The sequence below is a fragment of the Palaemon carinicauda genome, chromosome 31, assembly GCF_036898095.1.
Source record: "Palaemon carinicauda isolate YSFRI2023 chromosome 31, ASM3689809v2, whole genome shotgun sequence".
Taxonomy (NCBI): domain Eukaryota; kingdom Metazoa; phylum Arthropoda; class Malacostraca; order Decapoda; family Palaemonidae; genus Palaemon; species Palaemon carinicauda.
This window is the reverse complement of record NC_090755.1, coordinates 23441032-23453215: the sequence shown is the minus strand read 5'-3', so window position 1 is coordinate 23453215 and position 12184 is coordinate 23441032. Positions and strand designations below refer to the sequence as shown.

At 36.6% G+C, this 12184-nt stretch overlaps 2 protein-coding genes across 5 annotated transcripts in view; one reads left to right on the top strand and one right to left on the bottom strand.

The window, feature by feature from the left end:
• LOC137624350 (equilibrative nucleoside transporter 1-like) overlaps positions 1 to 12184 on the bottom strand; it is a 788303-nt gene that overhangs the window by 534234 nt on the left and 241885 nt on the right. The window lies entirely within an intron of this gene.
• Positions 1 to 12184, top strand: part of LOC137624347 (UDP-glycosyltransferase UGT5-like) — a 154598-nt gene that overhangs the window by 85521 nt on the left and 56893 nt on the right. For all 3 annotated transcript variants that reach the window (XM_068355033.1, XM_068355034.1, XM_068355035.1), the window contains exons 5-6: positions 5582 to 5677; positions 9086 to 9179. In XM_068355033.1, coding sequence (XP_068211134.1) covers positions 5582 to 5677; positions 9086 to 9179 — 190 coding nt within the window. The remainder of the gene's footprint in view (positions 1 to 5581; positions 5678 to 9085; positions 9180 to 12184) is intronic.

Below are 12184 nucleotides of genomic sequence, written 5' to 3'. Positions count from 1 at the left end.
TATGTCATAGAAAACTTTTGATCAGGTTTAGCAGCAAAAAAGCAGTCTACAATATGCAACAGTTTCATATTTTTCCAGTTGAGAGTGCATTTTGCAGTGTTGGTCTTCTTTTTGTCAAGATCAAATTTCCCATTAGATGGTGTTCTTGTTAATAGAACACTACTTGAGACAGGAATGAGTGTTCTCATTCAGCAACCTAGCAGATGTTTACTAGGGCTTGTATCAAAGATTCAGTAGTTCTGAGTAAAGATCATCATCATCTTTGGCATACTTGATCATCTTGTGTTTGATTACCTTGAAAGCAGCTAGAAGTGAACCCAATATCTGGCTTCAACACACTTGGTCATCATGTGTTTAATCAACTTAAAAGCAGCTAGAAGTTACCCCAATCTAAGACTTCAGCACACTTCACCATCTTGTGTTTGATCAACTTGAAAGCAGCTAGAAGTGAACCCAATATCTGGCTTCAACACACTTGGTCATCATGTGTTTAATCAACTTAAAAGCAGCTAGAAGTTACCCCAATCTAAGACTTCAGCACACTTCACCATCTTGTGTTTGATCAACTTGAAAGCAGCTACAAGTGACCCCTATCTATGGCTTCAGTACACTTGATCATTTTGTGTTTGATCAACTTGAAAGCAGCTACAAGTGACTCCAATCTCTGGCATTGGCACATTTGATCATTTTGTGTTTGATTACTTTGAAAGAAGCTAGAAGTGACCCCAGTTCTGGCTATGGCACAATACATCATCTTGTAATTGATTACTTTGAAAGCAGCTAGAAGTGATCCCAATATCTGGCTTTAGCACACTTGATCATCTGGTATTTGATTACTTTAAAAGCAGCTAGAAGTGATCCCAATCTCTGACTTCAACCTACTTGATCATCTTGTGATGATTGCTTTGAAAGCAGATAGAAGTGACCCCAATCTCTGACTTTGGGACACTTGATCAGCTTGTGTTTCATTATCTTGAAAGTAGCTAGAATTTACCCCAATCTCTGACTTCAGCAGAATTGATCATCTTGTGTTTGATTACTTTGAAAGTAGCTAGAAGTGACTCCAATCTCTGGCTTTGGCACACTTGATAATCTTGTTTGATTACTTAGAAAACTTTTAGAGGTGACCTCAATCTTTGTCTTTGGCACTTGATCATCTTGTGTTTGATTATTTTGAAGCAGCTAGAAGTGACCATAATCTCTGGCGTTGGCTCACTTGATCATATTGTGTTTGATTATTTTGAAAGCTGCTAGAGGTGATCCCAATCTCTGGCTTCAGCACACTGGATCTTCTTGTGTTTGATTACTTTGAAAGCAGTTAGAAGTGACCCCAATCTCTAGCTTCAACACGCTTTATCATCTTGTGTTTGATTACTTTAAAAGCAGCTAGAGGTGACCCCAATCTCTGATACAGCAAACTAGATCATCTTGTGTATGATTACTTTGAAACCCGCTAGAAGTGACCACAATATCTGGCTTCAGCACAGTGGATCATCTTGTGTTTGATTACTTTGAAAGCAGCTAGAAGTGACCATAATCTCTGGCTTTGGCACACTTGATAATCTTTTTTGATTACTTTGAAGGTTGCTAGTATTGACCCCCAACGACTGGCTTCGGCACACTTGATCATCTTGTGTTAGATTACTTTGAAAGCCGCTAGAGGTGACCCCAATTTGAGGCTTCAGCACACTTGATCAGCTTGTGCTTGATTGCTTTGAAAGCAGCAAGAAGTGACCCAAATCTCTAGCTTTGGCACACTTGATCCTCTTGTGTTTGATTACTTTGGAAGCTGCTAAAAGTGAAACCAATCTCTAGCTTTGGCACATTTGATCATTTTGTGTTTGATTACTTTGAAAGCAGCAAGAAGTGACACTAATCCCTGGCTTTGGCACACCTGATCATATCCTCTTTGATTACTTTGAAAGCGGCTAGAAGAAACCCCAATATTTGGCTTCGCCACACTTGACCATCTTGTGTTTGATTACTTTGAGAGCAGTTAGAAGTGAACCCAATCTCTGGCTTTAGCCCGCTTGACCATATTGTCATTGATTACTTTTATAGTAGCTAGAAGTAACTGCAATCTCTGGCTTCAACACAATTGCTCATTTTATGTTAGATTACTCTAAAAGTAGCTAGAAGTGACCCCAATCTCTGGATTTGACACTGGATCATCTTGTGCTTGATTACTTTGAAAGCAACCAGAAGTGATCCCAGTCTGAGGCTTTGCCCATGTGATCATCTTGTGTTTGATTACTTTGAAAGCAACTAAGAGTTACCCCAATCTCTGGCTTCGGCACACTTGATCATCCTGTATTTGATTACTTTGAAAGCCGCTAGAGGTGATCTCAATCTCTGGTTTTTGCATACTTGATCATCTTGTGTTTGATTACTTTCAAAGCAGCTAGAAGTGACCCTAATCTCTGTCTTTGGCTCACTTGATCGTCTTGTATTTGGCTACTTTGAAAGCAGGTAGAAGTGACCCAAATCTCTGGATTTGTCACACTTGAGCATCTTATGTTTGATTACTTTGAAAGCAGGTAGAAGTGACCCCAGTCTTTGGATTAGGCACACTTGATCATCTTATGTTTGATTACTCTGAAAGTAGCTAGAAGGGATCCAAATCTCTGGCTTTGGCCCTCTTAATCATCTTGTGTTTGGTTACTTTGAAGGCAGCTAGAAATGAACTCAATCTCTGGCTTCAGAACAGTTGACCATCTTTTGTTTGATTACCCTGAAGGCAGCTAGAAGTGACCCCAATCTCTGTTTGATTACTTGTAAAGCAATTAGAAGTGACTTCAATCTCTGACTTTGGCAAACTTAATCATCTTGTGTTTGATTACTTTACAGAAGCTATAGGTGGCTTTGGCACACTTGTTCATATTGTGTGATTACTTTGAAAGCAGCTAGAAGTAACCCCAATCTCTGACTTCAGCACATTTGGAAAGCAACAAGTTACCCCAATCTCTGGCAAACTTCGTAAACATAGATGAAGCATATTGTGAACATTTGCCACTGTGGTCAACTTCAGGAATACCATACAGTATCTGGTGAAGTGATGATTCAATTTGTGAATGACATGAAGATATGGTGAGGTCTACATTCAATTCATTTCGATGAAGTTACGGTAAAGACATTTCATTCATAATCAGAGGTTCTCATGGCTTTCTAGTAGCATGGATATTGCAGATAGAAAATTAATAAACAGATTTTTGAAATTCATTAGACATACCTGGCCAGAACGTTGACTCATGAGTGATGAAGAAACTAGTTGATCCCCATATGGCCAGCGTGCACAAACACTTTACCATATTGTTGAGCCAATTTATGGATTACTACCATTTCTCCTCTCAGAATTACACATTCATGAATTCACACTTTGTTCCAATGGTTAAAGTAGTTCTAAATTAAAGAGTCAACTCCAGATTTGGGGGTTGGCTGCCTGTTCATGATGATCTTCTTGAGAGTCTTTAGTTAATCATTGGTTTTGGATGCAATTTTGATTTTCTGAAGACTATTCATTGGTGTGGAAGTAGCATACACTGTGTGCACAGTTTTCTTGGTAGGGCAGACAGATAGAGGACTTCTTAATAGAGCAAGAGAGAACTGATTTTGTAGATGCTAAAGAGATTTGTTGAGATGTTTGTCTGTGTGAGGCAGCCATAGGCTTATGGTTGGCAATTATGGTTATATCATGGCCATAAGTTTAGTGATGAAACTTAGATAAGCCAAACTAGACAGCAAGCATTTCCTTTTAAATTTGAGCATATCTTATCTCTGTAAGAGTCAGTATTCGGCTTGAGTAACCGACTGGCTCACCATCTTGGTAGAGATAGCAGAACCAAGACTATAGGCACTTGCAATACTGCTCGTTCCAGATTGAGGTGCTTAGTAGGACTAAAGAGAGTCAGAGTAGATAAAACAATTAAAAGTTCTCCTGACTTTAGCAAATGCAGACTTGTGAGATTCAGCCCAGTTCCAGGGAACGTCAGTTTTCAGCAGATCAAGAAATGGGGTTGGAGCATCAGACAGGTTAGGAAGGAACTTAGCTCTATAGTTGATGGTTTTAAGAATATGTCATAGGGATATGATATCAGACATTTCAAGGATCAGTTTTTTTTTTTTTTTTTTTTTTTTTTTTTTACTAGTGAAAAGTCCCATGAAGGTAATCTTAGATTTACACAATTTTGATTTGTTCAGTTTAATTCTATTTGATGAGCAACATGCTCTTGCAGATTCATGCCAAAAATTACAGCATCATTTATGATAAAGAAAATACCAAGAAAGTTGGGAGAGCATCCGGAAGCATATGTAGGATAATTTCAACAGAAACAGAGTCCAAATGGTAGCTATAGGTAGCAATAACGATCATTGTTAAAGGTTAAAGGTGTCTGGTTTCAGTTCCAGTTCCATCAGAATAGATGCTCACCAGAACGTCAGCCGGGCAAGCCCAACCCCCCACTGTGGTGCCCTACCACAGCAGTAGCCTCCCCAGTAAACAGCATAAACTCACGGCCCTGGGCGGGGATCAATCTCTTGCCACGCGAATGCCAGGCAAACACGTTACCACTGTACTAGCCAGGAGGCTTGTATGATTGAAAGATCATGAGAAGACTTGAATCCTTCTCTAAGCAGGCATGCCATTATCCAAAAATCAGGTCAACTTTTGAGAAGGCAGTAGACTTGGCCCTTTCATGCAGTTTACCCTCTAGGACTGGCATAACGAATTGCCCTCTCAAAAGGGCTTTGCTATTTCTCTTGGATTGACACAGTTTTTTATGTCACCAGATTTCTTATGGATAACCACAATTTGGCTGACACAGTGTTGGTTCAGTAATTATGGTAGTGACACCATGTTCTTCTATTTTGTTGAGTTCAGATTGCACTTTCTCATATATACTGATAGCAATTCCTGACCAGGGAGAGTGCCAGATTCATCATTAAAGATAGTTGGGGAGGAGTCAAAATATGTTTGATACTCAAGGAACATTTGTTTGTTAATTTTGTCCATGGATTTGATTAGTTTTATCTGGATAGTATATCTTTGTTCATTTAAAGGAGTTGGCATGTTTTTCATAACAGTGAACTCTATTGAGTAATTCTATCAATTCTTGGATATTCATAACTTTACTACATGTGCCAACAGGGGCAGTAGTAGTGTTCCACATAAGCAGTTTAGTGTCAGTATGAATAATATCACAAGCATATTGTCTAGGCAGAAGTTTCACAGACTCCCCATTGTCCATTTAGAATACAATTTCTTTCATATCAACATGGAGTTATTTCTTACTTTCTTAGGTCGTTTGTAGCCATTTATTTTGTTTGTAACGTTTTGCCCTTTTGCCCTTTTCGAAGACCACTCTTTGCTATGTTATACAATGATTCATAGTTGTTAAAAGCAATTTTTTCTTTCCCTGCAGCAGTGCCAGCCAATGTGGTGAGAGTTTTTTTATCTTCTGAAACTGTTCTATTGGATTAAATTGTGAATTATTAAATCATAGAACAACTGATAGAAAATGTAGAGAAAATAGTGAACATGAATTAAAAAATGGAATATTAACCATATAATTCTATTCAATTTCAGAATGGAAGATAGATGTCGTAACGCTGGTTTATGTCCAGAAAGTATACCACCATTTGAAGAATTACAGAGAAATGTGTCTCTGATAATTTTGAACAGGTAACACAGATTTTTAATTTTTGCTCTATAAATCTTTGTTTTCCCATCTGTATATCATTTAACGGAGGCTATCCATTTTTTATATATAAATTGTGATATATTTTCCAGCACTTTTATAGTAGTCACTACTTTTTGTGTCCTCCCTGTTGACAAAATTTGAGCTTCAAAATTATTTAAATTATGGCACTGGGAATATTTTTAATATCTATTATATTGTTACAGTACAAATATCAAATGTTCCAATAAACATACATTCCATAACATATGTTAGGATTCGAGCCAGTACATTATTTGAAATATGTGTCAATTCCTCAATCAAGAGGAGATAAGAAGAAAGACAGGATTCTAGGTTATACATCAGTGATCTGTGTCGGTCCTTGTATCTTACACGAAGTTTATGACTAAAAGCAAAATGCTTAACCATCTTGTAACAGATGTCGGGATGTTGAAGGATGGAGTAGTGTACTGTACATTTTCTGTAAGAAACAGATGGTGATGCACTTAAACTACAAATACCTACAATTGCTAAAACTAATAGAAATAGTCAGAGTTGCTTGGTACTTGAATATTTGTACCATATGCTTGTACAATTATCCAATGAAAAATTAAGTTAGAATTATCAAACAGTTTAGTAAGAAACAATGGTTTTTGTTCAGCAAGAGTATACAAAGGAGCCACTGCTTCAAGTATTATCACTGTCAATATAATTAAAAACTAAGCTACAACTCAAGTTGGTAAAACAGGATGCTGAAAGCACTAGGGTCTCAATGGGGAAAGTAGTCTAGTATGAAAAATAAATGGAAAAAAGAAAAACTATAAGAGAAATAAAAATAAAAATTTGAATGTACATTGTTGTAGAAAAAGAAACATGGCTAACTAAAAATTAGGATAGTGAGGGTCCAGTGGTCTAGACCTGCTAACAACCATACCTTGAGTTTTGCCAGTTTCACTTCAGCCTTCATAATTTGTACCATATATTAATCGTAGCTAGATTTAATGTGATAGTATTGATGAAGTGAGAGGTATCAACAGAATATGTAAGCAACATGTTTTCAAGGCCAAACCACATGTGCAAATATAACATAAAGAGTAATGAACCAAGAATAGTACCATGAAGAACTGTGCATTCCTGTGCTAGTGTCCATCGTCAAGTGCTCTTTGCATCTATTAGTTAAAATTTATTCCTGATATTGATTTATAAATGATCCATCAACTCCCACTGTTCAAAGTTAGAAAATAAGGCCTTCATGATTAGCATAATACTGGGTGTAGTGATAAACACAATCCATATCTCTAGCTTTAATTCAAAATAAAAACATGCAATGACTGTAAGTCTTAAACACAAGAATGGCACATAAGTAACAATAGAACGCAAAACTCAGCAACAGCAAACAACATTGTGTGTCACAGTCCAAGGAAGTTTTTATAAAACCATAATTATACATAATAGCAGTTACAAATTACTATCCTTGATTCCCAATATAACCTTTCCATACCAAAGGTTTGGTCAAGTATACTGTCATTGCCAACTCATACCCTTTTCCCTCAACAATGCTCCCATTTGACCTATCTTTACATTGATTCTCTCATCTGTTGACTCACACCACATTTCAGTGACCAAAAGCTTTGTTTTATGTTGATTTCTAGTCCTTTATACATTTCACCTTCCTATCCATAGAAAAATTCCTCATTTCCCCCCTGTAATTATGATGTTAACATACAGTCATCTTTGTGAAACAGCTTCCTGCACTCAATTGTATCTTTTTACATTACAAAGATAAATCCGCTTGCTTACTTCCTTCACTCCACATCTTATGATCTAGTACATTAATATCACTAAGCCTACTGAGTCAGCATGATACACTCTGGATTTGTAATTTTTGTCTATGAAATATGTAAAAACTTTCTTTTTCTGTTTACAGAGAATTGCTCTTGAGGTTACCAAGAACTTCCTGTTGTTATTTTATGTTATAAAACCAAACTTAGATAAGTTGAGTGTATTTCTCATATTTTTTTGTGAAGGTCATTTTCAATGCTTTCATAGAATGCTCAATCAATCTTATTCTTTTGAAGTTCCACACTGTGGTCCATCCTCTTTCTTTTCCTTCATAAATTTTTCATTTTCATACTCTCTCCCTCTACTAGGCCTATCCTTTCTTATATAAATTTTCAATTATTTTGGTGAGCTCAACATTAAAGACTTCTCCAAATGCTTTTAGCTAATTGGTTGTTATTCCTGATAGCCCTTGGGCTTTTCTCTTTTCTATCATCTCAAGGGCCCTCTTTGCCTTTTAAAGGTTTAAAAGGCTAATCATGAATGGCAGAGTCATGCAATAGTGAAATTACCTTAGCAGTGAAGACAGCGCAACTAACCTTATTTTCATATGATCAGTGACCAAGCCCCCTCTCCACCCAAGCTAGAACCAGGGAGGATCAGGCAATGGCTGCCGATGTCTCGAGAGGTAGACTTATAGGCTCCCCAAACCTCCCATCCTTAGTTCACAAGGATGGTCAGGTTGCAAACACTAAAGGAACTAACGAGTTTGAGTGGGGATTGAACCCTAGTCTGGCAATCACCAGGCAGACATTACCAATAGGCTGCAACCTGTTGATTATTTTAATTTGACACATTTTCAGATTATTGCCTATAGCATTCCAATATTCGTTTTACCTTTAAAATTTTCTCCTTTTTAATTTTGTAATACTTAGCTGTTTTCATAAATTTTCCTCCTCTTATTTACTTTGCAGATCTCTGAATATCATCTCTCTTACCTGTGCTATGATAAAGTTCTAACTTCAGTCCTTCTAAATCCTCTTTGTTCCTGTCGCCTTTATTTCAGGATAGGAGGAGCTAAAAGAAGAAGTTTCCCCTTTTGTTCGTTTTCTATGTCGGCTACCACCCAAATTTGAGGAAGTTCCTTGGTAGATGGATGGACCACTACATTTTTGTATACAGTATATTCATTCACTGATGTCAAACCATATTTATCCTACCATCAAACTTCATACATTAATTGCTAATACTTTCTTTACGTTCCCTTTCGTATATTTTGAATTCAAATTTCCTTGTTTTACTCTTTTACATCATGTCTTTGTCTAAAGATTATAGATTTTTTTAATGTGTTTAAAAATATTTTACATTTCATTTTGTGATTTTGTGTGACTGCCTTTCTTGGTCACATACAGTGTATGAGCAATATAAACGTATGTGAGTATTTATGTTTAAATGGGCATACAGTACCTTCTTGATGTAAAGGAGACTGCAGATGTTACAAAATTATTACTGTGACAACATATACACAGTATTGTGTTATGAAAAGCACTTATAATCAACAAAATATGATATGATTTTTATAGTCTTTTCAGTGGCTTAAGTTTTGATGCAATTTTCTAAATGTCCTTCTTCAGCGTACGTGAACTAGAATTACCATCACGTCCTTATGTCCCGGGAGTAGTGCATGCAGGAGGAATCCACTGTCGTCCAGCTAAGCCACTGCCTCAGGTATAACTATGGTTTTCCATCTCATCAAGAAACACATTAAAAGAAATCTTATACAGTAAAACTTTTGTTGGTGAATATCTATTCAAACAAGAACCAGCCTCTTTTTTCCAAAGCTTGTGTGTACTGTACTATAGGCAGCAGACAAAATAAATTTTATGGTGCATAGTAATCAAGAGATCTCTAGTTTTCTCTGTTTCTTAGTTTCTTACCAAAAATGGTGTACTGTAAGTTAATTTGTGGCTAACATTGGTAGCCTCTGGAGTAACATTTTCCTTGAAGAATATATTCATAAATTGGAAAGGGAACTGAAGAATGTTAATGTCACAACAGGAACACATATCACTTGGTTTCTAGTTATGGATATTAGAGAATTTTATAATGGTGTCTACAAGCACTGTCCAAAAAACTGTCCCCTTCAAGGCATTGCAGTAAATTAGTCTTCATTGGCATACTGCATGATCATTTCTAATACTCTTCACCAAAATGACATTAATTTTTTCACAAGATAGTTGATATCTCTTGTAGCTTCTAGATAATGCAACTAAATCAATGTTTTTACATGCAAAGGTTTATATCTTGTGCTGAAATTCTTAATAACCTCATTTTCTAGGAAAATTCAAACCTTGCAGATGTCACATATAATCCATATGAAAGATCCAAAGTAATAGGGGCAAATAGCTTAATACACACATACATACATACATACATACATACATACATACATACATACATACATACATATATATATATATATATATATATATATATGTATATATATACTGTATATATATATATGTTTTTTTCAAAAAGGCCCATAAAAGAAACACAGGAAATATAGATAAATCACTATATTTCGGCCAAAGAACATTGGCCCCCTTAAGGATGTAAAGTAAAAATGAGGAATACAGTGGACAGTGACGGTTTATATAGGAAAGCAAAAGGGTGTTTCCAAATGTTCTACAGTTGTTATAATGCTGGAAGGATTAGCCAAATTTAATTATATCCAGGTGTGTCTTTGTATTGTTGATCCGCTCGGAGGATGTCTTGACCTCTGATGCATATGTGGTGGTTGGTCTCCATGGATTATCTTCTTAATGATAGGGTTGAGGAGAGTATTGTCCACTGTGTCAGCTTTCCGTTGGCCGGCGGATAGGTTCATTGTGTTTGATTGATTTATGATGGCTGATTCCAGGATTTTCCTTCTGTACGGACAGGTACTCTTAAAAAGCAAAGACAACTCACTCCAGTTAATCTGGTGCCCTAAATCTCTAAGGTGAACGAAAATCCCCGAGTTTTCATAGCCATACCTAACAGATCTTTTGTGTTCGGATAATCTTTGAGATAGCGAACGGCCCATCTGTCCAACATAGACTTTTTCACAATCCCTACATGGTACTTTATAAACGCCGGATTCTATATCTCATATATTTTGATGAACATTAATAAGGGCGCTTCCTATGGTCTTGGGATATGAAAAACAAAGGGGTTCTCAGTTTTGGTATTATTTTTATATTTTCAATGCCTTCTATATATGGGAGTTTTATCTTATTTTAAAATCCCTTTGGTTAGTAACATTCTGATCTTTATAATATATCATGTTGGCTTTATTGATGACCTTTTCTATGACGTACGTCGGGTAGAATAGCTGGGCGAGTTGTTTACGAATGATTTCAAATTCTTTACTTAGGTAGGCTTGGGAACAGATTCTCAAACCTCTAAGAAATAGATTATAAGCTACTACAATTTTTACAGAAATGTCGTGATAACTAAAGAAATGAATGTATGATGCATCATACTCTTGTAAAATTTACATGAAATCCCAAGCAGACTGGAATGGGGTTTTGCATGATCTTTTGCGCTTGAATTGTTCACAATTATATAGTAGTGTAGACCCTGTTGTCCCTTTGAATGAGAATCTAGTCAATATAATTGATAGGCGTATCCCTTCTCGTGTGCTAAGGACAAACCGTGGTTCAGTGATGATTGTAGACGTGCTTATTTGGAGAAGCAGGAGGCCTATCATCTTTGGAAGGGTAACAGATCAGATTTGACCTGGAATAACTATACTCAGCTTCGAGCTTTTGCTCAGGGAGTTTATGCCTCAACTGAAAAGGAGTACAATTTAACCATAAAAGAAACCCTTTCTGGTACAACTCAGGAACATAAATGGTGGTCTACCCTTAAATCTGCACTCTTTGGTGTAGATGCAACAGTTCCTCCTTTACTTAAACCAGATGGCTCAGTCACTCTCTGTGGAAAGGAAAAGGCAACCCTTTTGGCTGATATTTTTGACTGTAAACAGAGTAATGAAAAACTTGAATTTCCTCATTCCTGTTTTCCTGAGGCTAAAGTAACTAGTTTAGCTTTTCGATCTCGTGAAATTAAAGCTCTTTTGATGGACCTTGATACTTATGGAGGTGTAGACCCAAATGGTATTTTTCCTTTGTTTTTTATAAAGATAACAGATTTCTTAGCTCCAAAGTTATCTGTTATTTTGCGCAAGTTAGCAAGAAGAGGAGCTTTTAGCACTTGTTGGAGAATTGGTAATGTTATTCCCCCATGTAAATGTGTTTGTGGTAGCTCTAGTCCAACTGATTACCGCCCAATTTCCATAACTCCCATATTATCTAAAGTTTTTGAATATTTGCTGGAAAAATGTCTTAATAGGTTTGCTGAAGGTAATCATCTATTCCCTAGTTTGCAATTTGGTTTTCGTAAAGGCCTTGGAGCATGTGATGCCCTTCTTACAATCTCCAATGCTGTACAGAAATCCCTTGATTGTAGTCGGGAAGTTTGTATGATTGGCCTTGATTTTAGTGATGCCTTTGACCGTGTTAATTATGAGGCCCTTGTTTTCAAACTGAAATCGTTGGGAGTGGGTGGGTCGTTTCTTAGCATTATTATTGATTTTTCAAGTAATAGATCTCAAAGAGTTGTTGTTGATGGGTACCATAGTAGGTATAGGAATGTGATATCTGGTGTTCCACAGGGTAGTGTTCTTGGCC